The sequence below is a fragment of the Suillus subalutaceus genome (assembly GCF_016647625.1).
Source record: "Suillus subalutaceus strain FC151 chromosome Unknown DFJ58scaffold_7, whole genome shotgun sequence".
NCBI classification, from domain to species: domain Eukaryota; kingdom Fungi; phylum Basidiomycota; class Agaricomycetes; order Boletales; family Suillaceae; genus Suillus; species Suillus subalutaceus.
In genome coordinates, this window is record NW_024540256.1 from 605,206 (window position 1) to 629,413 (window position 24,208).

The window sequence follows — 24,208 nt, forward strand, 5'->3', positions numbered from 1 at the left end:
TACTCGTTCTGATAATGCGTGTTACTTGGATGGTGGGTCTTATACAATGGACCTAGCCGGGGCGCGGATGTTAACACCAGCTTAAGGTGATCAACTGTATCCAGAAGGCAACGAATCTAAGTGAGACAGCAACGGCCTGGGATTTCTTCGCCAGTGAGGATCGCCGTACCTCGTCGACACACAAAATTGGTGCTCGCAATTCACATCACCTCCCGTATCGGCATTCGCAAACAGAGTAGAAGAATTGACTGAGGATGGGAACGACGGCATAGGACGTGACTGGAAGCGCAGGGCAGCTGCAGGGAGTCCAGATTTTAAAAGGAAAGAGGGCCTTTCATGCCAGTAACACCCAGACTCTGAGATGCAGACGATACGTTAGATTATGTCACCCTGTTGTATGGCATGAGAAGATGTACCTCAGTTCCCCGATTCCCACGGGGCCACGTTAGGAGGGCAAAGTTTGTCATACGTCTAATTTCTCAGTCCGCGCTCTTGCAACCTTAACTCTGTTCTGACAAAATCCGACCAAGGCTCTCCTCTACTAACGTGGGAGTTGGGGAACTAGACACCGGATACTTGTTGAGGGTCCGAATGATAGGGTCACCTATAGTACCAGACACCCGAGAAGACCGAATGATCATTAACATGAACAAGGTATAGTACCACACATTGGCGGAAAGATCTGAATGATGACATGAACAGGGTATAGTACGACGCCAATTGTGAATCTGCAGAGGTTTGCAAATGTCACGGTTAGGCACCGAGCAGTGCCGACTACCACTTCGGTCTTGGACCGTCATCTCCAAGCATTCAAATAGCCATCTGTGGAGGAATATGATATGCTCCATCGTGCCCCGTTTTCCATTTTTACCTGCGATATCTACTAGTAACTGATCTTGATGTCATCTACCTCGAATTACACCACTCTCATCTTCGATATTGGTGATGTTTTGTTCTCTTGGTCCCCGCAGACCAAAACCTCCATATCCCCAAACGTCCTACGTAAAATTCTTTCCTCTCCCACATGGCATGACTACGAGAGGGGGAGGATTTCCCAGGCTGAATGTTATGCTAGGGTCGGCGGCGAATTCTCTGTAGACCCCACAGAGGTTGGTCGCGCGTTCCAAGATGCTCGTGACTCTCTGCAATCCAACGAAGAGCTCATATCGGTCATTCGACACCTCAAAGCATGCTCGGCTGGGAAGCTGCATGTCTTCGCCATGTCAAATATTTCTGCGCCTGACTATGAAGTTCTTCGTACCAAGCCTGTTGATTGGTCGTTGTTCGATGACATCTTCACCTCCGCCGGCGTGGGTGAGCGGAAGCCTAACCTTGGCTTCTACAAGGCAGTGATTTCGAGCACAGGGGCTGACCCCTCCCGCACTATTTTTGTGGACGATAAAATGGAGAATGTCCTCTCCGCGCGTTCGCTTGGAATGCATGGTATTGTTTTCGACGATCACCGTAAAGTCGTCCGCGCGCTTTACAACCTACTTGGAGATCCTGTCGAAAGGGGCAGACAATACTTGACCGTGAATGCGAAGAAACTCCTATCTGTAACTGACAACGGCACTTTCTTACGGGAAAACTTCGCTCAGCTCCTGATACTGGAGGCGACTGATAACCGGTAAGAGGATTACCTTTCTTTCCCTGCACTCATCGAACAGCATGTCAGGGGTCTCGTCGATTTGACTGATACACATCGGACGTGGAATTTCTTCCAGGGTATTTACCAAATGTTCGCCACCATCATTTAACACCTGATTTGGTATCAGGAAAACCATTGCTTACCACTGAAGAGTTTCCTTTTGACCTGGATACCACGTCCCTTGGGTTGACCGTAATCGGCAGCCCTGAGGATGTAGCACACTCCGTCATGGATGACATGCTTGACTACATCGATGACGATGGGATTATTCAGGTGCGTGCGTTCAGTTACTATTTACCATGTGTTGGCCAACTCCCGGTAATCACAGACATACTTTGACCACCGCCGACCTCGGTTTGATCCGGTTGTATGCGTCAACGCGCTCACGTTGTTCTATTCTTATGGACGTGGCCATCAGCTCAATCGCACCCTTCACTGGATACGTGAGGTGCTCCTGCATAGAGCTTATCTCGATGGTACGCGATATTACGCGACCCCGGAGTGCTTTCTTTATTTCCTTGGCCGGCTGCTTGAAATCAGCAACGACATATACTTGGCAGCATATATAAAGCCGCTGCTGATCGAACGTATTCAGGAGCGCATAGGGGCTGATGGTGACGCTCTGGCGCTCTCCATGCGCCTCAAGCTTTGTGCCCACCTTGGAATACGCAACGACGTCGACCTTCGTACTTTGCTTCCTTTGCAATGTGAAGATGGAGGCTGGGAAATCGGATGGATCTATAAATACGGGTCCTCCGGTATTAGAATTGGAAATCGCGGTCTTACCACATCCCTGGCCTTGAAAGCCATTCAGGAGATGCAACAACGCTTCCCTAGTACCCTTTCGTCCCCTTCTGCGGTAAGCAGGCTTATACCACTGCACACTCTCCTCCTGAGCACTTTTTGCAGCGCAAGAGCAACTTGAACTCTCTAACCACTCCCAGTTCTATTGCAGCGAGCCCATCGGCCAGTACCAGACAAGACCTGTAAATCGTTCCATTGGTTCTAAGATGATTGAAGAAATGACGAAAACTGCGGATGAGGCAGGGTTCTGACGACATATTTCCGCCGTGATTTGCGGCGCTCTTTGCTTTTTCTCACTGTCCAATATTTGTATATACCAGTACTACTGCGCCTTTCTGTGTCAATTTGTTGTCCTTGAGCGGAATCTTACGTACTTGCAGCAATTCTAGACGTTCGTTGTAAAGTCTAGACTCCTCGCATCATCATAGCGTAACCGTTCCATTTTATCAAGACCCTTATAAGATGTCGTGCGACAGGATTCCACTGACATCAACTCAATCAAGTCCTTCGTCATTGTTCAATGTTCGGATAGTCCCAACTATGTATATACCTACGTCGTAGACCATCCTTTGCTTGTCGTCTCCCGCCATATCATAGACACACGATACAGCGTTGTTCTCCAGCTCCAACATCAAGCAATCATGCGCGCGAAGTTTCGGCTTATACTTGACCCTTCACGCGAAGACAGGACGTCCCAGCTAAGTGCACTTCCGACGGGTCATCACACAATATGTCGATTCCACAAAGGTTCGAAATAACAATCAGCCCCACTCAGTTTATCACTGCGTCTCAGCATAAATCCAAGATGTAAACCGAGACCGTCTCGTCCACCCATGATTTGACCCGGCAGCCGCAATCTCCTTTCTCAGCCGTTCCTCTGTCGCCAAATGTTCTTCTGCGATTGCTTCAGTCACGACAGCTTCCCGGGTTGTCACGACAGCATCTCGAGGTGTCGCGGCGGCTCCTTGAGGAGTCACGTGTGACAGCGACACTCGCGAGCCACCAAACCTTATAATCGATGCCGTAGAACGCGCAAATTCAGCCTGTGCATGTAGATCCGGCCGAGACTCAGGGTCAAGGCCACGAAACTGAGATTGGGTATGAAGGTTAGGTGGCGGAAGGTATGAAGATGCCCTTTCACGAAAGGATCTTGGTGCGTGGTCGGAGGATGACTTGCGAGAGAATTCGGGGCGACTGCTGTCCATGATCTGCGATCGACCTGGAAGACCTCGAGATGCGCGGTCGCCACTTTTCATGCTGACATTACTACCTGAGCGATGTCGAGGGAACAAGGACGGACGGCGAGGTCTTGTGGACTCTACATCAACCTCCTGATCAATAGTGACGACGCGGGACTTGATGCCTTCAGGAAGATCGATATCTTCACTGCCGCTGTATTGCCTAGTTACAAGGATGGACGGTTGTTCATCGCCGGGCACTGAGCTGGGGAGTTGAAACGCGGGGGATGCGGAAGATCCGGGACCAAACCAGTGATCCATATCACCAGTGCCGGGCTCACTTGTTAAAGCTTGGTAAAGATCAACAGTGTCATCGAGGTCCAGAAGACCTAGGGGATTCCTTGGGAGCCATAGGGCATTACTGATAGGTCGTGTGTAGTAAGGGTTATCATAAGGGATATCATGACGGGGTTCATCATCCCACGCTGCAAGAGGTGGATGCCGCTGTACGAGGGAAGTTGAGATGCGTGCTGGAGGCTGGCGTTGCCGTTCGGCAGGTGGGGATCCAAGCGTCCCATCCAGAATGGCAGCAGATGGTTCTCCTTGGTCCGAGGTCGATGGCGTTTTCCCTTTCTCATCTACTGAATGTAGCCTCGAGAACGAACGGGCGTGAAGGCTGGACAGATTCGGCTTACGCCGCTCATGTGGTCGAAGTCTTCGAGGAATGGTTGAATAAGAGAAATTCACCCAGGCCGGCAAGCGCCAGGTCTGGAATCTCGAAGGGTGGTCCTCAGCGACGACTGCTACGTTCTTAGTACTGCCAGGGTAGTCTGGTGGGTTAACCTGGCTTTCAGGGACGTCTTCAGATTCTCCCGTGCCCGTCCTGCAGACTGCCAGGGCCTCCTCAGTATCATCTTGCTCGAATTTGGCGCGGCACATTCGGGTCATGCTGATCGTGACTTCATTATCAGAGTAGAGGTTGATGGAAAGATAAAATACACGCACATCACCTTGACTATCGCGGTGAAGACGAATAAGACACCCGATAGCACTACATTGGCAGTTATCCGCAACACAGCCATGTACGCCAGGAATACGAACTAAGCCAAGAGTCAGTTTATCGTACAGCAAGTAGCAGAGAATAGAACGAACTTGAGATAACATCAATCCTATGAATGGAAATACATCAGTGACATTCAGGCGTGCAGATACTTAGTATCATACCATCCAATGAATAACGAAGGATACGGATCAACAGTATTTGACCATTGCATTCGTAGTTCTTCGCATAAACATGTAGCAACTGCCCGTCTGAATCAGATCCAGAGTCGCGAAGAATATGATGTAACATACCTGATTTTTTACAACAGCTGGAAAACGTTTTAGTCAGCATAAGTACTATCATGGACCGCATAAACAACAAACCAGTCTCAACCGAGAAATAGACCAACCCGAAGGGTATGACAAGTGGGTTAAGTAGAGCGAATAGGAGTAACACGTGAATGACCAGGAGATGGTTTGGTAGCCAGTCTGCATTCAGAAACACTGTAAGAAATCTCACTGAGAAAAATGACGGAACTCACAATAGAAATTATATGTTCGTGGGCGAATACCAACAGCTCTTTTCCTCGGAGTCACATGTCGCTCGGTGGAGGGATGAGCGAACAAAGGCAACTACAGCGAGGGATGTCAACATCATGACGATCTTCATCACGACTTCATAGAAACTTACACCAACTGCAAAGCTCAACGTGAGAACGGGATGCAATACCATAAGTCATGGATGCTTACACAACACAAGCTCAAAGCCTCCATGAATTCCAGTAGTAAAGATCACTGCAAGCAAGTAGAACCCATCAATTCACTGCAAGACGTCGAAGGATTGTACTTACGCCATCCAACGTAGAACGGTCCGGCCGACGGGAAACTATCAGCGACAGTATTTATTATACCACTCCCGGACACGGTCTTGAACGAAGTAAGGAAAGACTGGAGTGCAGCGGTTCCCACGCAGAAAAACACCAAGACATTGACAATTAGGAATTTATAGTAACGGGTCATAATCGTGTCATGCATTACGGAAAGAGTGGTGATTGTATGGGCTTTCTTCGAAATGAGTAGAAGGATGGGCGGAATGAGGATCGCGAGTAGGGAGATAAGGACAGTCGGAAGGAATGATTGAATGACGTCTTCCTCCCAAGCGTGACTGGATAGATAATTGTACTACTCGGATGTTCAGCACAGAAGATGCCAAAGAAGGATTACACATACCAAACTCGGCCAGAATACCGAAATGCTTTGAATGGAAACGAGACCAACGAATAGTGACACTGGAAAAACCCAGAATATTGTGAATCCCCTGAGACATGGTCAGCGATCGCTCGGTGGTCATACAACAGCGGACCAGTACTTACCAGACTCCAATGTTTACTACCCAATCTTTGAGAATGTCCGCTTGATAAGTTGACCTCATAACCCTCGTCCAATCGATGTCTTCATACTGCGGGGCCATCGTCACAAGGCATGCAAGTGGGTTATTAGGATGCACTGCTAAGTACTTGCATGCCTTCCTTGCATCTGCCGGATCTTTGAAGGTTACGAACGCTGTTGACACAGCGTCGTATTCCGTAGCAGCCCGCGCTCGATTCTGCGTTATCAACGATGTAAGGAGGTTGAGTTTGGCAGTGTAATAATCAATGCTCGGCACGGTCTTCCCACGGAAGAAGACAGAAAGGTGGATTAACGGCTGATATGGGTCCAGTATGTTTCGTGGCAAACTGAGGAGTGCATCCCATATCGTCTTGTGTGGGTCGATGCTGTTCGTCGCCGGATCCACTTTGACACTGTCAGTCCGTGGTAGCCGCTAAATTCTGTAAGACGCACCCTTCGTCTTCAGAATGAGATTGCGCCTTTGGGGCGCAAACTTGCTGGTCAATTCGTAATCAACCAGAAACGATGAGAGGGTCCGGACGAGTAAGTCTGTATCATTCAAGTTGTTCTGGTGTCCGATGTGGGTTTGATTATACTCGTTTTCTACATCCGAGGTCCTAGCGTGCCTGGGCACGGTGGTATCCTTCCTTGAACCGTCTCTATGTTGTACACTGTACACCGCTAAAAGTGCCTTCTTTGCCAATCTGATATGCGCGCCCTCTAAACGACGGAGAATCTCCTCGCGCCGTTCCAGCAATGACGCCAGTTCTGTCATTCGTCGTGCAATGACAACTCGGTCGATGGGTGGAACATTCTCCAGGTTTAGATTGGGAACTTGTCCAAGTGGAGCTCCATCGCTTCCTTCCTGGCTCCCATTCGCAGTTTCGCGTGCAGACATACCTATGTTCTGCGGAATGCGCTTCGCTCGATTGAAACCAAAAGCGAACAATTTGTTCAATAGACCGGGTTGAGTCGATGCTGGCAAGCCAACGGAAGGCTTGTCGACAGACCGCGATAGATAGTACTCAAAGTACTCCTTGAGCTCCTTTTCTGAGCGAAGTTGTAACGGGACGTTGGCCACCATCACGGTACGCAGACGCAAACCACGGTTGGAGTGGTCGGTATCAAGGGATGGAATATCCTGGAAGGGGTATTGTGGGTGGGGATGGGGATGATATTGTGCCTCCTTCTCGATCATGGTATCGGACTCCACACTGCGTATGGCGCTTTCTATTTTGGCTGCTCGTAATATGAACGCTCCATTGCAAATGTAAAAGACATTGTATATCCAGGTAAGTGTGATCCAGAAAAGGAGGCAAATATGAATCCAGAGTAGGGAGCGACCTTGCTGAGTTGTTACGAGTGAAGAAATTGATGCTCTTGTCATTGATTGCGTTGAAACGCCATCCGAAGAAAAGTGGACATGTATCGGAAGGAGGATAAGAGTGGTCGTAAATGTATGGACGAGGACAAAGAATACTTATGGACGACAGAAATGAGCGGATGCGATTCAAGTGCACGCTGTAAGTACTCACGGGTCCCACGCAGGAAACGCACATACAACGTTGCATCGACTCCTCTAAGCTCGTTAAGCTTTGCTTGGGGAAAGGTGATGCTGTCCTTAACCCAGGATAATGGCCAGCCTTTCGGCGTCGGAGGGGAAGGATTCCTGTTACCACTATCAGAATGAGAAAGAATAGGAGTCACGAGCGACAAACCGTGCCCACGAACGACCCTGATACAAGCTAGAAGTTCGACCACCAATTAGAAGACAATAAGGAGACGATGGGTGTGCTCACTAGCCAAACTCCCAAGACTCGACACTTCCAAGCCCCCCAGGTTGGGTGTGAAGTCCGCGTCTCCTTCTCTTCATGATCTCGTGCGATGTCACAGACACCGCGACCAATACAATTGCTATGACCGACTGATTGATGAGGCCACTAAGACAGTAACAAATGTTAACTTCATATGCACTGAAGACTTTGAGGGAGTAGACTAAACCTATAATCCTTTGAAAAGAGCCTGGTCTGAATGTCAGCCATGATGGCGATAGTTTCCAGCAAGTGTCAAATACGTCAGCTTGGTCTCGCCAGAATCCAGATGACGATATATAGGTGAGTGGAGCGAAGGGAGTAAATTGTGGTACCAAACTCCGAGTTCGACGGTTCCTCGGATAGTAGTCAAGGAACTCCCGGGCCACCGTGTGGCTCCACCATGACAAGCTTCGGTCAGTCAATCAGCGCCGCCGAGCATGCAGCTGTCTGGCATGCTCCGACGTTGTATTAATACATGTGTTGTTGTTACTTACTACTACTGGTCAACGCAAAAGTCTAAGTTTGCAAAGCTTTAAGCGCTTAGTACGTTATATCTTACTCAGAATGAGGGTGCAAGTTCAAGCTCAAGTTCCAACCAATTACACAACGTGTGAACTAGATGCAGTAGTTGGTTCTATGGACAAATGATCTACTTCGTGCGCATTATCCGTAGTTTATTCGGCCTATAGACAAAGTTCTCTGAATAGTTCTTCGGAGGGATTTTCTTGGTGGGAGGTGGTTGTCTGCGGTGGCTCATTAGTGTCCAGTTCACGTCAAAAGTGAGAGAGGCACTCACACATAGTAATTCCAACCTGAAGGAAAGACAGTGAGGGTAATGGACGCTGAGGTAGAGATGAAGCGTACCTTGTTTCTCTGCAAAGTGCATGGCATCTTCCTTGCTTCTGAATGACACCCTGGTACCCTGCATATAATCCGCGCTGTGCAGACAGTGATGAACGCCGTTTCAGGTGGAGGATTCAAGTAGCAACCACTCACGAACTGGCCCAACCCATCAGCGGATTCTCCCACCGACCTGCTCCCAGCAGAACATCCCAGTCAATGCGCCACCGCTCTGACTTTCCTGCTCCGCTTTGCATGGTGTTACGGGCTGGTTGATAGATCCGTACCATGCGATGACGGAGCTCCGCTGGATTGGCGGCCATTAAGCATGACGTTTTCATCAGTGTCGATTGATTGAAACACACCTGGAGCACCACTTATAACTTCAGCCGTCAATACATCTGTATGAGCAACCTCCGCAATTTGGGTGGTCTCTTTCTGGGAGGCATCGCCAGTGCGAGCTGGCTGATTGTGAGTCTCTGCAAAGAAACGGCGCGTATAAGTTGTACACGCAGGCAATGGCCGTCTGAATATTGCCTGCTTATAAAAACGGAGCAGAGACATTGTCGAAATCTATTGAGAGGCGAAGAGACGAGCTACTCTCGGGAGACACGGCAAAGTCCGGTTTGGTGGCGGTGCAAGGTGGCCCGTTGGTCGCAACTGAAGTAGATTTTGATGTATCCCAGACCGGTTATTCAATGACCTCGTTTACTTGACGGGGGGCACTTTGTGGTGCGCAAACCGTGAGGATCTAAGCTGAACCATGCCTTTGAAATGAGCGAGAGTACTAAGTAGTATACATGTATTAAGTATGCATCAATCAATGGGGCAGCAGGCACTCGAATGGTACATTTGCTATATCCGATATAATTCTGTGCGGAAATCGGCAAGTCTATGAAGTGTCTGGGTATTTATCATTCATAGATTTTGAGGTAAAAAATATCGAGAAGTACTAACCTTTCATTCATCCCTGTCTTGTATTTCATCTGGCAGCTGCGAGCCCAGCCACCTCAGTACACCGGACAGCATAATCAAGACGACATATACTGCATTTCCATTGAGAATATTGTGTTTCTTTGAAAATGCAAAGAGCGAGGTGGTTAAGGCGGGCCCAAGGGCACAAGCTATCGATCTGGAGCTTTGGGAGAGACCATTAACAACGCCAAGAACATTCTTCGTAGGGGCAGAAGCTGTGATAAACATCAAACCAGTAGCTGTATTTAAGCGGGTTACTTGTAATGGCACGACAAGTTTCATTTTAACACGTACCAAATGCCATATCCCATGTTACTGTCAGAATCAACTGACCAAGCAAGGCATACATAATTGCATGATCAACCATCCCCCTTGTGCGTACCAGCCACGACATCACCGGAAACGCGACAATAAGCGGTGCGAAGCACGACACTGATACACAGAATAGATGTTTGGGACCAACCCAATCAACAATTTTGGCCAAGAACAATGCCTGAAAGAGTCCATCCACGATCCCACAGAACGCCAGCCACAGACCAATAGAAGAAGGAGTAAGGCCCATGCCACCAAGATGGGTGGGCGTGGAAAGAAACAGCGGTATGAGAGCCCTGAAAGACGTGTCAAGGAAGGACAGCATAGCATAGTTTGCGATCGGAATAACAATGGCAGGTGTGAGCAGAGACCACAAGGTCGTATTTGCCGTGGATTGTCGCACAAACGCTTCCTGATCATCACTGTCGACACCACGAGAAACGCCGGGAATGGATAATGTCTGTTAAATGTGAATAACATGGCGTTGAGGAAGGTAGTATTTGGACTAACTTCTTCTAAGAAGTGTAACAGCATAAAAAAGGCCAAGAGGAGCAGAGAAGCCGATACTACACAAGGAAGAAAGTACGAGTATTTTCTCCAAAATGGATCAGTAAACAATCCAGGCCAGTGATCCTGTGGTCGCGCAAGCATTCCCCCCATTAAAGAGCTGGTGTGTCAATTTCATCAGCAGCCGTCGCAATAGTCGAACGATTCCACTTACCCAACAAAACTCCCAATTGACCAGATGATCGGAATCAAGGCAAATCCCTGAGCCATGTTTGTAGAGTCCGTCAATTCGCCCATCACAGTCTTCATGACTCCGGTGTTGCCATTCAATACACCCCACATGCAGCGGCTGGGGAAACCATGTCAGCGTTGCAAAACCACCTTTAGCTGAAGCAAACCTGATGACCAGGCTCCAGAAGGTTGTCGAAAGGCCAAAACATATCATCGAAATGCAAGCTGCTGTTAGTCCGATTAATAACACTGGCTTGCGTCCAATTCGGTCGGACAACCGACTCCAGCTCAATACTGTCAGCGCCTGGGCGAGGTAAAACAGAGAATCCTATTGATCATGTTCGATAATACTATGAGAGAATGATAAATTTTACAAGTCATAATATTGCCACCTACAATTAATCCGACATAATATCCTACAGCTGCATCATCACCTCCAGTGATGTCAATTTCCCTGACAAGCTGAGAAGAGCTTCAGTTACAGTATCGACCACGGACGTTGCAGTAAAATGTTCATACCTGATTGATATACGGGTATATAGACATCGAAGCTATAATTTCCGTAAGTTCAAACATCATAAGTATGCCTATCTGGAATTGTGGAAGAGGCGTTGTAGGCTTAGGCATCACGATGATCTCGCCGTTTGCTATACGAGGAGAACCAGAAGTGACCATCCAGGTGGGTCAGGGCTCCAGTGAGATCTTTGCGAGTGCAGAGATAGACCAGTCGGATTGCCTTGATATAGGACAAGGACAGCATGCGCGTTGATAAGAGCCACCGGACGAGGCGGCGTAGGGCGACATGCTAAGTCGAAAAGGAATTAGTGTTAGCTCTTGATACGGATTGGATGGGCCAGATAACCACCAGCGAACGCTCTAACGTCGCTCGATAGGAAAATTGGTCATGGCAAGGTCCCGGGTCCGCTAAGCCACAGGCTCAGCGAAGCTTTCCAGCTTGAAAGGTCAGCGACTCAGCATCCCAGAAAGAGGTGCTCACTGCCCCGGGGGTCACCTTCTTTGTTTGGCAAAACAACGCCCAAGGTCGAAGCTTCTGAAGATCCAAATGCAACAATCTGAGTTTTGGCGCTCTTTTCAAACCTTTGCTGGAGACAACCATGATGCATCTGATGCATAATAGTAGCAACTTGCGACAAACCCGCCTCTCGGTTAGTTATGTAAATGCCGATCGTCGCACCTGTGCACACCCGGGCCGTTCCGACGCAATAATGGTACCGTTTACCAGCTTGAAGGAGATATATATTCCATCTCCTCACCATCGAGTTGGACGGCAAACTGGTCCTGGAGCTCTCCGCATGTGCTAATTCCCTTCGCACACCATCGCCGTTCAAGCAATCCGAAGCACATATCAATCGAGTAGTGAACATATTAGGGTTGAAGCATGCCAAAGGAACCTCCGAGAGCGATGATGAAGATGATTGATATGGATGATAGTAGATATTGTTGATGAAGCAGTGAATGACAGAAATCCTGTGATGATACGAATGAGCTGGTTTGCAGCAGGCGTTATTGATGATATTCCATGTCCTGGATGCCGCACTTCTGACTGATGGGCCGTCCCTTACAGCATGAAACCTAGCAGTCAAAAACCTATGCCAGTGGCACTGGTACTAAGTAGGGCACAACGGGAAACAAATACTTAATTAGTTAGTAGTAAACAACTACCACAACGTTAACGTCAACTTTTGAACATTTCATTAAAGTTATGACTCATGAGAATTCTATGTCCCGCCATCACTTTTCGCAAATGCGGCATTGAGCTGCCATGTCCTTCAGCATCAGGACAGACCTGGGGTAGATACCTCATTTTGCAATTACCCCGTCAAGTGCCAAGTCAGCTTGATACCGCCGAGTCTCGACCGGCGGTGACTGCGAGATATCTCACAGTCGTATTTAGGATACGGACTTCCTGGCCCGGGGATTGGATGGATGTAATATTGCAGCGCGATAGGGCTTGACAGGGCCATATGACCTCGTTTGATAATGCCTATCATACTAGGTGAGCAAGTATTAAAGGAATACTCACAGTCTTGACACTAGCCATTTCTTACATGATTGACCTCCAGAGAAGAGTCGTCATTATTGGCGCCGGGTAAGTATTGCTTTTGTTGTGATTCTACACCTACTTAATATTGGCTCGCAGTGTTGGAGGGTTGTCCCAAGCTATTGCTCTCAAAACCAAGCTCGGATTTCACAATTTTACAGTGGGTGCATCCATGCAACGAGTAGTATGATCGCCAAGTATTTCAATAGATATATGAGAAAGGGTCTGAAGTCGGTGGGGTTTGGAGGGTACGTTGTTGTCATGCACAAACGTTCTCCTGACATTTTCTACACAGGCCAACACATATCCTGTATGGTCAACGACAAAAACTGCAGAATCTCGCTCACCTCAAAGCTTCTTCTAGGGATGCTCGTCGGATGTCCAAATTCATTGGTACAGCTTATCATCAGACCTTTACCCGCACTGGAACAAGTCGCATGGCCTTCAGCCGGAAATTCAAGCCTACTGGATTAAGCTCTCAAAGAAATATAATCTATATCCACACATCGCGTTCAACACTAAAGTGTTATCTGCGGAGTGGGATGATACCAAACAACAGTACACCATCGTCGCGGAGGACGTCTTTTCAGGCAAGAGAATGTCGAGCGTAGCCCACGTCGTGATATCTGCCGTTGGTATTTTGGAGGCCCCGAAGATTCCATATGAGATCCCTGGAGTTCGGAAGTTTCAGGGGACTTCGTTTCACTCCGCACAGTGGCCAGGCTCAATAGATCTGCAGAATAAGCGTGTTGCAGTGATTGGAAATGCCTCCTCCGGGTAAGTTACACGATGACTTCTGCGCAGGTAATCAGTGGTGACATACAACAAGAGCACAGTTCGTACCATCTATATCTGAAGACCCGTCTGTCGAAGTAGTTAACTTCATCCGTACCCCGACCTGGTTCAACACTCGAGTGAGATTCTTTGTACCGTGTTTGATGATTCAACAACTAAACAAAACATCCAAGCCACATGTTCCGTATTCAGACACCGAGAAATGGATATTTGCCAACATCCCTCTGGCAATGCGACTGCACCGAGCTTGGATCATGTTCTGGGTCAGACCAGCTACGTTGCAGGGTTTGAGTTTGCTGACGTTTGTTGTAGTTCGATTTTCCCTCTATCGTGCGCCCGAATGACAAAACTCTCAAGAAACGACGTGAGGTGAGCAGGCCACGAGAGTTTCGGGGCATTCGTTCCGACGTTTTTTGTCAGGCGATGACGAAATACATCCTCGATAACGCACCGACTAGATACCATGATCATATGATACCCGATTATCGTACGTGTCTGATCAAGGAATCTTCTTTGTGCTCACACGTTCCACAGCTCCAGGTTGCAAGCGGACCGGTTTGTCGGCGGTGGTTAAACTTATGATATGTTCTTTCTCATTTCATTTCATGCAGTCGCAAACAGTGGTTTCCTGGGTGTTCTCCATCGGCCTAACTTGACACTGAACTTCGATGGAATTGCCAACATAGTGGAGAATGGCATCATCACAAAGACTGGTATGTATGGGCCGTCAACGACGTCATCACCCTCCTCACATCCGTTTAGGTGAAATGTTGCCATTTGATGTCATCGTATACGCGACCGGATTCATGGGCGTAAGTGCTACTTACATAAATCTAATATTCTATAAGATACCGACTGCAGAAACAGGAGCGATATACAATGCACGTTCGAGGCTTGAATGGAGCTACTATCCAAGGCTATTATGATGCGCATGGTGGCCCTACTGCATACCTCGGGACCGCAGTTCCTGACATACCAAATTTTTACTTGCTAGCCGGTGAGTTCACAAGGGACATTTTATCATCGATTTATTGCCTGACATTAATTACAGGACCAAATACCGGAACACCAACATCAACGTTGTTCGTGGAAGAAGTTCAAGTAAATCCAGTGTACTTCTTGTGTGTTTCTACTCAACTTTGTCCCAAGATTGGATATATCCTTCAACTCATAGAGCCGGTCCTCAACGGTTCTGCTTCATCATTCACTGTCAAAGCCTCACCCACAGATGCATATAACGCCAAGGTTCAAGAACGAATCTCCCGCTCGGTAGTTCGTGCAATGTTACTCCTGGGCGCGCACGAACGGCACAGGCAAGGTATTTAATCCGTTCCCTTGGCCTGTGACGCTTTGGTGGTGGTGGCTTCGCAAACCGAATTGGGATCATTATGTGGCAGTCGGCGCCGAGAAATGGGTATGGGCAAGGCGAAGAAAAGCGGTTCAGAATATTCTGAAATGCGCTGCAGTCTCGACGCTATTGTGGTCCTATATCAGCGGCTCTGCTCAGCGGATTTTATATGGCATGGTGGTGAGTCCATCATTGTTCTCGATGCCTATCAATTGAACAATCGATATCTTAAGGCAAGCGATTATCTGTGACCTGTGACTATTTGAGCAAGTTTAGCCTCCGTATTTGAGCGCCATAGATGCACGAGACAGATCGTAGTTATACGAAGTAGAAACTTGACAGCTTACATCTTATTTCCTCATGAGCAAGGTTGACGATCGGGAACGATGCGACGATAACCTGTTAAACCTTTTTTCAGTATGAGCGTCGATCATTATGAGGATGGTCCATTGTTCGATGGCTACATCCTTTGTGGACAGTTGTCTGACACACATCCGCAGTCTTCAATGCGCATGTGCGAACGACTGATTCAGCCAGCGAGGCACTGGGGCTCATTACTACGACAAGACAGAGGTACTTTGCTGGGGCAATCTTCGAAATGACCGCATTTGCCATCGCACTCCGGGATGTGGTCAGGACATTTTCCCTCGCGCCACTTAGCGAAGTTGTGCCCAGCACGTCAAGAGATTAAACAAGAATGCGGCGCTAGCCAAGCCTGAGAAAGAGATTGATGTATGTACTGCCGGGTCATCCATTATATTACTGGTCGTATGGGTGGTAGCTGGTTGGTAGACCGTCATGTCAAGCATACAGTCGCTTGGTATATCTGTCAAAGACATAAGCGACGCATAGCGATAACACGCTATCACCACTTACGAATGCAAACCATGAACACCTCCCTCTACCTGTGCACTCGCTGTTCTTACTTCAAACCTGACACGATCCTCCATTACGCCTTCCTGCAGATCCGCAATGCTGCGCATGCCGATATCCTGAAGACTGTGCTGGACACCAACGTATAGATATGGGATGAACGCCTTGACGCTGCCCTTATCTTGCACGTCACCCGATACGCCCTGTGCAACCTTGACTGCAGATGACTCAGAGAAATAGCGCGTCGTAGCGGCGTTCTCGTGCAACCCGTTCGAGGACTGGGACGCGTGTGTCATGGAGCCATTGACCTGACCTGACGCACTCGATTTGCCCTCTTCCATAGCTTCAAGACTACCCATGCCTCGGTAAGACTTCACGCGCTTCCCATCGTGGTAGAAGTACTCTCCTGGTGCCTCTGTGGTACCTGCAAGAAGCCCTCCCATCATGACAGCGCTCGCACCAAGGGCGAGTGCCTTAACAATGTGCCCCACGTTGCCGATACCACCGTCCGCGATCACAGGAACACCGAACTTGGACGCAAACTCAGCAACAGCGAACACAGCCGTGGCCTGTGGGCGACCAGCAGCCATAACCTCCTGGGTGATACAAATGGAACCACTACCCATGCCAACGCGGAGGGCATCTGCCCCTGCGGCAATGAGGTTGGCAGCCTGTTCACGGGTAACAACGTTGCCTGCAATAACCTCGAGTTTTGGGAACGTTTGCTTGATCCACTTAATCATGTCGATCTGAAAAACGGAATTACCCTGGGACGAGTCAAGGACGACGATATCAAGGCCAGCCTCGACGAGGAGCCTGAGGCGGTCTTTGTCGCTAGGTCGCGTGCCGACAGCTGCGGCAGCATACAGTTGCTTGCTGTGGTCCTTGCTAGCCAGCGGGTAATTTTGGTTTTTGAGGAGGTCAGAACGGGCAAGGAGGGAGGTAAGACGACCCTGTTCATCAACGATGGGAAGTTTCCCCTTTTTGCAGGCACGGAGGATTTGGTTGGCTTCTGTCAGTGTAACACCTTGAGGTGCAGTGACAAGTGACGTGGTCATGACCTTATGGAGGGGTGTCTCGGGAGACTCAAACTGCACATCGCGCGAGGTGACGATACCGACAAGTTTAGCCCCTAAAGATCCGGTTTCTGAAGAGCATAGGCATCAGGTTCAAGGGACGGAGGTGATGGCGTACCTGTGATAGGGATTCCGCAGAATCCAAAACGCGTCTTTATATTAAGCACGTCTGCAACGGTGTGATTGGGAGAGAAGATGATGGGATCCGTGATGAAACCATTCTCGTGCCTTTTCACGGCTTGAACCATGGCTGCTTGAGAAGCGGGGGACTGGTTGTGATGAATGACACCAATACCACCTAGCAGGGCGAGACTAATGGCCATGTCTGTCTCGGTGACGGTGTCCATAGGGCTACTCATGAAAGGAGTCTTGAGAATCACATTCCGAGTTATTCTGGTCTCCGTAATGACATCGGAAGCAGGAAAGTCGATCTTTCCGGGGAGCATGAGGAAGTCATTGTATGTGAGACCACCATGGACGCGAGAGTCCATGAGATCCTTGACTGACAGGCCATCTAATCGTTTGTAAGTTGCAAGATGGGCAACAGCCTCTAAGGGAGACAGGAAAGCGCCCGCCATTTTTACTTTGGTCGCTAATTCAAGAGTTTACCATGTCATCGGTAAATTCCGAAGTACTGTAGAATTAAGGTTCAAGCCACACTTGCCCAGTCTTCGATCCTAAACTTACAAGCCCGCGCTCGACAACATCCTCAAGGCTCAAAAATGGGTGCGTCATCGTCGTCTGTATTCACTAGAATGCTCACCTTCTTCAAACAGTCCGCTACGCCGCCGCCGCTCTCGCCACCAATCCCGAAAAAAGTCTGTCTTGTACTTTGATATCGAACCCAACACTCATATAACTGTTTGGTCTCGTTCAGCCGCCCGTGCTCGGGGCGAGTACCTCCGCACGCACTTCAAGAACATGAGGGAAGTTGCTGCAGCCCTCACAGGTCAGTGTCCAAGTCATGGTGATGCTGATGCGTATAAACCCTATGCTCGATTCAGGCTTGAAGCTTACCAAGGCCTATACCTACCTATCTGATGTCTCGGACCACAAACAAGTCATCCCTTTCCGTCGGTTCGCTGGTGGTGTCGGACGGGCTAGCCAAGCCAAGCAATTCAAGGCAACCCAGGGTGCGTCTCGTGATATCAGACAAGTGAATTGCGGAGATTTGACCTTGGTGATATACTATAGGTCGTTGGCCCGAGAAATCCGTCAAGTTCATCACTCGCCTCCTCAAAAACGCAGAGTCGAATGCAGACGCAAAGAGCCTAGAGCTCGAGGACCTTTACATCAAGAACATTGGCGTCCAGCAAGCACCCGTACGTATATCTCGCTCTAAATTTCAGTTGATATCGTAATCTTGTTGACACCTCATAGAAAACTCGCCGCCGCACATACCGTGCACACGGTCGTATCAACCCTTACCAGGGCCACCCATGCCACGTCGAGATCATTCTTGGAGTTTCGGGTGAGGAAGTCGAGCGGAGCAAGGACAAGGACGCTGTGTCATCCTTGTCATCGTTGAACAGGAGACAGGTTGCCAGAAGGAGAATCGAGGCTGCACGCGCTTGATGTCATTCTCTCACATATTTGACACGGCTGGTGATGCGACGATATGCGACAGCACAAGGGCCATGTTTTGTATGCACCTATGCATATGTTATGACACTACACAATCTCATCCGAATCGCATTCAAAGCTAATATATTGAGCAAGATAACGAGTGTTTGCGAGCAACTACAGCGCGATAACAGGAAAGCTAATGAGTGAACGTGTTTATGCGTATACGTGGTCAACGAAAGCAACCGAAGCAAATGAATGTGTGTGGACTGAAATATAAGTCAGTCAATAAAACGTTGGAACGAAAAGCAACAAAGCATCGACAAGAAAAATGTACACGGTGAACGAAAGCAGACTAATGCGTCCAGACTGAAATATAAGCCAGTCAATAAAACGTTGGAATGAAAAGCAACAAAGCAACAAAGCATCGACAAGAAAAATGTACATGGTGAACGAAAGCAGACTAATGCGTACAGACTGGAATATAAGCCAGTCAATAAAACGTTGGAACGAAAAGCAACAAAGCAACAAAGCATCGACAAGAAAAACGAATATTGTTGTTACAAATAGATACTGCATTTCCGGTTTATCTTCTTCCCTAGACGCCGGCTTGAGAGGGTCGTGAGTTCATGAACGCCTAGGGCAGGATACAGAATCATACCTTTTGTCATAAAATATGTCCTCCCATTCCGCTTCCGGGCGACTGAGGTAAGAGCAGATGACCTCCTCTATCCACTGGCAGACGTAATCTACACGCTGGATGTAATAGGGGGTATGGCATCTCTCCATGTCTGTCGCGATGTCAGTACTGACCAACAGGCACACAGGCAACGAACACACCTCGGACAGCTCGCGTGAGAGGGCGGTAACGCCTTAGGTTGATGAGCTTATGTCCCGGCGCATTTGGGTGGTCTACACGTTCCTCATTACCACACTGGCGCTTTACGTCGCCTATGAAAAGAACTGCATGAAGGCATTGTTAGAGGCAGGGGTCAAGTCATCAGCGTCTTTAAACGTACCAAGGGTGGGCAGAGTGGGTCCATGACTACTTTGGATCGCGTCCTTGTAGGCCTTCATGCGGTTTGTGTGGCTGAAAAAGAGACGTAGAGCGTGTAGAATCTCGTCATGCCTGACACCGAGGTTCTGCGAAGTAACGTGAGTGAGAAGACAATATCACAATCTTAGGTGCATACCGATAAAGACCCAACCAAACTCTGTCTGTCGCACGCGGAAAACAATGCCCATGAACCAGCGTAGTTTCTGATGATGTGACATTCCTGCAAGTAAAAGGGCGTGTCAGCTGAAGCCATAATTGTATGACAAAAACCTGACTCGTGCCCATTCCAGGATAAACTGAATCTTCCCGATACGATCCTCCATCGACTGCGCAGACACGATGACATCCAGCGCCCAAAGATGAAGGGCCTTCTCAAAGGAAGCATAAGTGGTCACCTTCGTCCCAGCGTCATTGGAAAAGCCATAAGTGGACTTTCCAGTTGCCTCCTCCACCCAAAAGCGCGCAGCATCCTCGGGCTGGAAGTCCCGGAACTTCTCCCACAAGAGGAGGGTGAGTTGATGGGCCAGGAGTTCCATTCCTTGAGGAGAATCGAAGTTAGACAACTTGATCTTCGTAAACTCCCCCTTAACCATCGCCTTCTTGTCGCGAGGCTCCCATAAGCTGTGGAGCTCTTCAGATGGCGAAGAGCCCTGAATAAGTTGAACCGTCTTTTCGAGGCGACGTCCATTGTATTCTTCGGCGCACGCGACGTTGTGCAATGTGTCGATAAGTGTCGAGGAGACATTGCGGGGGAGATCTCGAGAGAGATCAGAGAATGCGAATTGCAGGAGAGGCGCGAAGACTTCTTGATCTTCCGAGTGGCGCCAATGAAGATCGACCCACTGGTTAAGCAAGCGAGCTACACGCATCTTGACGTGCATGGACTGAATGGGAGCTTTGTCGGGAGACAAGCAACTAAGCAAATTCTCCTTGTATCGCTCCACGAAAGCCTCAAGAACGAGTGTTGGAGTCGAAAAGTAGCGGAAGCAGAGGAAGAAGACATCTGAGAGCTCCAGGTCGTCATCAGAGACTGCAGATGTTAGATACCTGACGAGGCCCTTTAACTGAGGCCAGCTGAAGAACTCCATTCCTGTCCAGAAAAAGTTCCGTACTATCATCTGGGTGAGGGAAGGAATTCTCCAGCTTGCCATCAAATAGCTCGGGAAAGAGGGCAATCGAGTTCCTGATATTCGCAGTCGCGCGAACATGGCTTGCGCGGGTCGTGAGTTTCTCGACAGGTGTCACTTTGTCCGCCTTTAAAAATGGTTGCGAAATCGTGCGGCGCAAGTTGAATGAGAGTGGCGCAAGGATGGCAGCCAGTCCTCGTTTTGTACGTTTGATCGCCAGGGGCTGGACAAGAGAACCCAGATCGTCCATCTCTTCAACGCATGTCCTGTCGGTCGATGTTCCTTCGCTAGACTGGTGGGTATCCTCTGACAGTAAAGAATTTCGGCGAGCTCCATTGAAGTGGTCGCTATCTGCTTGCGCTTCTTCCGCCTTTACCTCCTCCGCGTCTGTCTCCTCCGCTTCAACCTCCTCTTCACATTCTTCAGGGAGTTTCAGGAAGGGGCTTCAGTTGACGCATCTCGCGCTCGGCAACTTTCATGAGCCTTTTCAGGCTAGACATGGCCGCGTCCAAAGATTCGAGAATCTCACAACTAAATTGCCTCCTGCAAACCGGTTCGAAGTTCTTGTCGTCAAGGAGGTTGACATGACTCATGAAGAGCAGCCTGTAGTGCCGGACTCCGGACTCAGCGTTCCTGTAGCCCGAGGCATTTAGAACGACCTGGGGGAGCTGCGTCATCGAGCGTAAAACCGTAGTAAAATTGTGCAAAAAGTTCAGGGACAAAGTACGGATTGATGAAATGTCCTGTGCGTCTGCGGCTTCGCGGAGACGTCTGGCGGGATCGAGGATCATCGGGAATGTTTTTTCGATGTCGAACTGTGGGGCATTGAGGGAAGATATACAGAACGACGAAACAGCGGGGTTGTTGCTGGTAGCATTATCCGACTTCTGCGTAGGAGATTCTCCAGGGCCAAGTACGATGACTTCTGGTTCTAGTTCGAACTGAAGAGTTGCTTTCCGCTTGATAGTGCGAGCCTTCGAGGGACTTGGGGTTACTGTGTTGGCCATTTATATGATACAAGTATCAATACGAATGATGTGCGAGAGGAGGTGGTCTCAGATAGCATCAGGTTTTTATAGTGAGGCTTTAGATTGCCACCCATTGTTTAGCTGTGGACATCGTGGACTTTAGTTGTGACCACAAGTCAGCTTTAGGACGAGAAAGAGTGTCCACACTTGAGGACAGTGGAACAACTTGTATCCACAGCCAAAGCCACGAAACTTCTTCATTGAAGCGCATTTTGTATTCTGCGAAGGGTGATTATTATGGCATTATAGGCCAGTTGAGCTTTGGCTTTCAAGTAGAGATCCTTCGAATATGGTGATATCAGACGTCACATTTTCATTCTAAGTACGGCGTACCCGGTATCAACTTCAGAGTGACCTAGTCACTAGCAAGATCTGAGGCCATCATTTCAGGTGCATAACACACTAAATCCGACTATGCAGTTAGTTAGTCACCAATTACATGGGCCCATCAGTGCGTGCTCTACTTGTAACCCACGTAAGTTGGATTGATGATGATGGGTAACCGGTTGAATGCAATTGATAAACGCTTAAGCACTCCAGTTGTAGTCATGGAAGCTTAAAGCGCTTAAAGGCCCAAGTTGGCAACCCGGTTGTATTATAATCACATGCCGGTTGCCTGTCACCGAAGGAGCTGACCGAGCGCTCGTGGCAAAGCGTCGTATATGTAGTCTCGGGATTCTTACCGGTGGATAGTTGCCCTCACCTCTCATTACATCTAGTTTACTTGCCCAGCCCACAGACCTTTGCTCTTCACGCTTACACCCGCTTCACATTCTCATACCAGGCCCGCTCAGGTGTTGCTTTGTATATCTCAACGTGGCGAGTACACCCTGGTAGGAACATTCAAGAATATAATCCAGACAGAATGATTACAACTGCATTGACAAAACTTCTGGGCATCCGTGTGTAAGTTAATGTACGTCTGCTTTTCGAAAGACATACATTTACGGTTTGTTCCACTGTTGACAGGCCAGTAGTGCAAGGGGGTATGCAATGGTAAATGACATCTGTGCCAGCGAAGTTCTGTTGAGAATGATCTGATTGTTGCGCGCAGGGTCGGAAAACCTCCACTTCCTGCAGCCGTGTCGAACGCGGGAGGTCTTGGTGTGCAATATTGTTCGCTTCCCAGCCGCATCCGCTAACTTTGCTGTAGGGTTAATCACTGCACTCACACAGCCAAGTCCCGAAGCTTTGCGCACTGTGATTCGTGAAACGCGCGCGGCAACTGACAAGCCCTTTGGCGTAAACCTCACGATTCTACCCTCGATTAACCCACCAGACTACGAAGGTTTCGCGCGTGCAGCTGTAGAAGAGGGCGTCAAGATATTTGAAACAGCAGGGAACAATCGTGTGTAGTCTCGTGTTCTCATCAGTCACAATGATTTTGACACAACTCATAGCGGGAAAGCTCATTGAGTTCTTCAAGTTGCATGGGTGCATTGTGATACACAAGTGCACCACAGTTCGACACGCCAAGGTTCGCTCCCCGTTTAATCAGACTACGATGTATATTTCATGTACTAAAGCGGGCATGTAGTCTGCAGAAAGACTGGGCGTCGATGTTGTGAGCATCGATGGTTTCGAATGTGAGTCTCTTGTCTGTCTGTTCAGAATTTGATCGCGACACCTGACGATATCATTAGGTGCTGGTCACCCCGGGGAGGAGGACATTGGTGGCCTTGTTCTGGTGCGCTTTATCACCAGCCATGTACTATCATTACACAGTAACAATTCACAGCTTGCAAGAGCCGCGCAAGAACTCAAAATACCCTACATTGCGTCGGGCGGAATCGGAGATGGACGTGGATTGGCCGCTTGCCTTGCGCTCGGTGCCGCTGTTCAGTACTGCACCTCCTCCATCATAATTTTATTGATCACCTGCACGTACAGGGAGTGAACATGGGCACACGTTTCATGTGCACAGTTGAGAGGTACGGTAGTAACACTGTAACTCCATACCCTTCTCACTTACGCTGTCTAGTCCCTATCCACCAAAACATCAAAGAGAAGATTGTCGCCTCCACCGAATATGATACCACCCACATATTCCGTACCTTTGAACAACACTTCACGTGTTTTTCAAGAATGTAGTCTCACAGCAAGTCGTTGACATCGAGCGACGGCCAGGTGGGGCGAAGTTTGAAGACGTCCGCGACCTTGTCGCTGGCGCACGAGGCAGAATTGTGTTCGAGAATGGTGATCCCGACTATGGGGTTTGGACTGCAGGTCTTGTACTTGGCTTGATCAAGGACATCCCGACGTGCGAAGAGCTCTTGTCGCGCATAGAGAGAGAGGCAGAAGAGATTATCGGTGGGATGGCCAAGCTGGTCAATGCGAAGGCTAAGTTGTAATGCTGTATACCTGGTTATTCGTGATATTTACCTTGCTGTTCATTTTTTCGTAAGTACGTGATGCGTAGGAAGTCAGGTGAGTCAATAAAGCGTCTTGACTCTCGACCAGTTTGTCAACCCTTGTGGAATTATGCGGGGAGGAAGCCAGCAGGAATGTAAGTCAGCATCGATGGTGGCGTGCAATGCGGG

At 48.8% G+C, this 24,208-nt stretch overlaps 10 protein-coding genes across 10 annotated transcripts; 4 read left to right on the forward strand and 6 right to left on the reverse strand.

Annotated features, from left to right (window-relative positions):
• Nucleotides 1–899: 899 nt before the first annotated feature.
• Nucleotides 900–2,573, forward strand: DFJ58DRAFT_652075 (Haloacid dehalogenase-like hydrolase-domain-containing protein; the record flags this gene model as incomplete). Its single annotated transcript, XM_041381655.1, has 4 exons — nucleotides 900–1,627; nucleotides 1,676–1,725; nucleotides 1,776–1,921; nucleotides 1,977–2,573. 4 exons carry the CDS (start codon nucleotides 900–902, stop codon nucleotides 2,571–2,573), a joined length of 1,521 nt encoding a protein of 506 aa, XP_041249631.1.
• Nucleotides 2,574–3,156: 583 nt separating this feature from the next.
• DFJ58DRAFT_762032 (uncharacterized protein) lies at nucleotides 3,157–8,451 on the reverse strand. Its single transcript, XM_041388519.1, has 17 exons — nucleotides 8,062–8,451; nucleotides 7,860–8,000; nucleotides 7,779–7,805; nucleotides 7,596–7,729; nucleotides 6,514–7,539; nucleotides 6,045–6,465; nucleotides 5,902–5,989; nucleotides 5,523–5,853; nucleotides 5,422–5,466; nucleotides 5,363–5,367; nucleotides 5,214–5,304; nucleotides 5,056–5,160; nucleotides 4,984–5,000; nucleotides 4,855–4,933; nucleotides 4,783–4,799; nucleotides 4,636–4,730; nucleotides 3,157–4,579 (listed from the first exon to the last, which is right to left on the reverse strand). Exons 1-17 carry the CDS (start codon nucleotides 8,100–8,102, stop codon nucleotides 3,232–3,234), a joined length of 4,011 nt encoding a protein of 1,336 aa, XP_041249632.1. The 5' UTR covers nucleotides 8,103–8,451; the 3' UTR covers nucleotides 3,157–3,231.
• DFJ58DRAFT_762035 (Ndufs4, NADH dehydrogenase Fe-S protein 4) lies at nucleotides 8,440–9,433 on the reverse strand. Its single transcript, XM_041388520.1, has 5 exons — nucleotides 9,080–9,433; nucleotides 8,871–9,021; nucleotides 8,739–8,812; nucleotides 8,671–8,686; nucleotides 8,440–8,617 (listed from the first exon to the last, which is right to left on the reverse strand). Exons 1-5 carry the CDS (start codon nucleotides 9,276–9,278, stop codon nucleotides 8,524–8,526), a joined length of 534 nt encoding a protein of 177 aa, XP_041249633.1. The 5' UTR covers nucleotides 9,279–9,433; the 3' UTR covers nucleotides 8,440–8,523.
• A 167-nt stretch (nucleotides 9,434–9,600) lies between these two features.
• DFJ58DRAFT_762043 (MFS general substrate transporter) lies at nucleotides 9,601–11,904 on the reverse strand. The gene is made up of 8 exons (XM_041388521.1): nucleotides 11,259–11,904; nucleotides 11,136–11,201; nucleotides 10,907–11,067; nucleotides 10,723–10,857; nucleotides 10,512–10,668; nucleotides 9,984–10,461; nucleotides 9,672–9,928; nucleotides 9,601–9,617 (listed from the first exon to the last, which is right to left on the reverse strand). The coding sequence occupies exons 1-7, from the start codon at nucleotides 11,412–11,414 to the stop codon at nucleotides 9,675–9,677; spliced, it is 1,407 nt and encodes a 468-aa protein (XP_041249634.1). The 5' UTR covers nucleotides 11,415–11,904; the 3' UTR covers nucleotides 9,601–9,617; nucleotides 9,672–9,674.
• An 813-nt stretch (nucleotides 11,905–12,717) lies between these two features.
• DFJ58DRAFT_441578 (uncharacterized protein) lies at nucleotides 12,718–15,114 on the forward strand. Its single transcript, XM_041380427.1, has 15 exons — nucleotides 12,718–12,849; nucleotides 12,901–12,961; nucleotides 13,011–13,049; nucleotides 13,097–13,111; nucleotides 13,166–13,578; nucleotides 13,631–13,715; nucleotides 13,770–13,859; nucleotides 13,909–13,965; nucleotides 14,017–14,083; nucleotides 14,131–14,151; nucleotides 14,208–14,309; nucleotides 14,359–14,408; nucleotides 14,464–14,593; nucleotides 14,648–14,691; nucleotides 14,746–15,114. The coding sequence occupies exons 1-15, from the start codon at nucleotides 12,809–12,811 to the stop codon at nucleotides 14,920–14,922; spliced, it is 1,392 nt and encodes a 463-aa protein (XP_041249635.1). The 5' UTR covers nucleotides 12,718–12,808; the 3' UTR covers nucleotides 14,923–15,114.
• Nucleotides 15,115–15,745: 631 nt separating this feature from the next.
• On the reverse strand, nucleotides 15,746–17,471 carry DFJ58DRAFT_652283 (IMP dehydrogenase/GMP reductase; the record flags this gene model as incomplete). The annotated part of the gene is made up of 3 exons (XM_041381672.1): nucleotides 15,746–15,770; nucleotides 15,821–16,964; nucleotides 17,012–17,471. 3 exons carry the CDS (start codon nucleotides 17,469–17,471, stop codon nucleotides 15,746–15,748), a joined length of 1,629 nt encoding a protein of 542 aa, XP_041249636.1.
• Nucleotides 17,472–17,552: 81 nt separating this feature from the next.
• On the forward strand, nucleotides 17,553–18,651 carry DFJ58DRAFT_696700 (ribosomal protein L22/L17). The gene is made up of 6 exons (XM_041383486.1): nucleotides 17,553–17,619; nucleotides 17,670–17,711; nucleotides 17,771–17,842; nucleotides 17,898–18,026; nucleotides 18,088–18,215; nucleotides 18,274–18,651. Exons 1-6 carry the CDS (start codon nucleotides 17,616–17,618, stop codon nucleotides 18,466–18,468), a joined length of 570 nt encoding a protein of 189 aa, XP_041249637.1. The 5' UTR covers nucleotides 17,553–17,615; the 3' UTR covers nucleotides 18,469–18,651.
• On the reverse strand, nucleotides 18,652–19,000 carry DFJ58DRAFT_762074 (uncharacterized protein; the record flags this gene model as incomplete). The annotated part of the gene is made up of 1 exon (XM_041388522.1): nucleotides 18,652–19,000. A coding segment is annotated over exon 1 (251 nt), but the record flags the coding sequence as incomplete, so codon positions are not given.
• On the reverse strand, nucleotides 18,652–21,647 carry DFJ58DRAFT_910771 (ras guanine nucleotide exchange factor domain-containing protein; the record flags this gene model as incomplete). The annotated part of the gene is made up of 8 exons (XM_041395202.1): nucleotides 18,652–19,065; nucleotides 19,118–19,247; nucleotides 19,297–19,419; nucleotides 19,476–19,599; nucleotides 19,650–19,733; nucleotides 19,789–20,603; nucleotides 20,626–21,060; nucleotides 21,095–21,647. The coding sequence occupies 8 exons, from the start codon at nucleotides 21,645–21,647 to the stop codon at nucleotides 19,017–19,019; spliced, it is 2,313 nt and encodes a 770-aa protein (XP_041249638.1). The 3' UTR covers nucleotides 18,652–19,016.
• Nucleotides 21,648–22,310: 663 nt separating this feature from the next.
• DFJ58DRAFT_762081 (uncharacterized protein) lies at nucleotides 22,311–24,208 on the forward strand. The gene is made up of 11 exons (XM_041388523.1): nucleotides 22,311–22,574; nucleotides 22,638–22,664; nucleotides 22,723–22,772; nucleotides 22,822–23,016; nucleotides 23,069–23,145; nucleotides 23,206–23,254; nucleotides 23,312–23,355; nucleotides 23,407–23,505; nucleotides 23,559–23,604; nucleotides 23,650–23,718; nucleotides 23,760–24,208. The coding sequence occupies exons 1-11, from the start codon at nucleotides 22,534–22,536 to the stop codon at nucleotides 24,017–24,019; spliced, it is 957 nt and encodes a 318-aa protein (XP_041249640.1). The 5' UTR covers nucleotides 22,311–22,533; the 3' UTR covers nucleotides 24,020–24,208.

Bases quoted from the DNA above. Each gene is read 5' to 3' on its own strand.
- DFJ58DRAFT_762081 (XM_041388523.1), top strand. From the start codon at position 22,534: ATGATTACAACTGCATTGACAAAACTTCTGGGCATCCGTGT. The intron at 23,506-23,558 runs GTTCAGTACTGC...CTGCACGTACAG, and splicing joins GCCTTGCGCTCGGTGCCGCT to GGAGTGAACATGGGCACACG. The intron at 23,719-23,759 runs GTACCTTTGAAC...TCAAGAATGTAG, and splicing joins TGATACCACCCACATATTCC to TCTCACAGCAAGTCGTTGAC.
- DFJ58DRAFT_696700 (XM_041383486.1), top strand. The intron at 17,843-17,897 runs GTCAGTGTCCAA...TGCTCGATTCAG, and splicing joins AGTTGCTGCAGCCCTCACAG to GCTTGAAGCTTACCAAGGCC. The intron at 18,216-18,273 runs GTACGTATATCT...GACACCTCATAG, and splicing joins TTGGCGTCCAGCAAGCACCC to AAAACTCGCCGCCGCACATA.
- DFJ58DRAFT_762043 (XM_041388521.1), bottom strand. From the start codon at position 11,414: ATGGTCACTTCTGGTTCTCCTCGTATAGCAAACGGCGAGATCATCGTG. The intron at 10,858-10,906 runs GTTTGCTTCAGC...TGGTTTCCCCAG, and splicing joins TTCTGGAGCCTGGTCATCAG to CCGCTGCATGTGGGGTGTAT. The intron at 10,669-10,722 runs GTAAGTGGAATC...TTGACACACCAG, and splicing joins TCAATTGGGAGTTTTGTTGG to CTCTTTAATGGGGGGAATGC.
- DFJ58DRAFT_762032 (XM_041388519.1), bottom strand. From the start codon at position 8,102: ATGGCTGACATTCAGACCAGGCTCTTTTCAAAGGATTATAG. The intron at 8,001-8,061 runs GTTTAGTCTACT...TTACTGTCTTAG, and splicing joins CTCTTTTCAAAGGATTATAG to TGGCCTCATCAATCAGTCGG. The intron at 5,990-6,044 runs GTAAGTACTGGT...ACCATGTCTCAG, and splicing joins GTAGTAAACATTGGAGTCTG to GGGATTCACAATATTCTGGG.
- DFJ58DRAFT_441578 (XM_041380427.1), top strand. From the start codon at position 12,809: ATGATTGACCTCCAGAGAAGAGTCGTCATTATTGGCGCCGG. The intron at 13,579-13,630 runs GTAAGTTACACG...ACATACAACAAG, and splicing joins ATTGGAAATGCCTCCTCCGG to AGCACAGTTCGTACCATCTA. The intron at 14,594-14,647 runs GTGAGTTCACAA...CATTAATTACAG, and splicing joins AAATTTTTACTTGCTAGCCG to GACCAAATACCGGAACACCA.
- DFJ58DRAFT_762035 (XM_041388520.1), bottom strand. From the start codon at position 9,278: ATGTCTCTGCTCCGTTTTTATAAGCAGGCAATATTCAGACGGCCATTG. The intron at 9,022-9,079 runs GTGTGTTTCAAT...CCGCCAATCCAG, and splicing joins AGTTATAAGTGGTGCTCCAG to CGGAGCTCCGTCATCGCATG. The intron at 8,813-8,870 runs GTGAGTGGTTGC...CTGTCTGCACAG, and splicing joins CTGATGGGTTGGGCCAGTTC to CGCGGATTATATGCAGGGTA.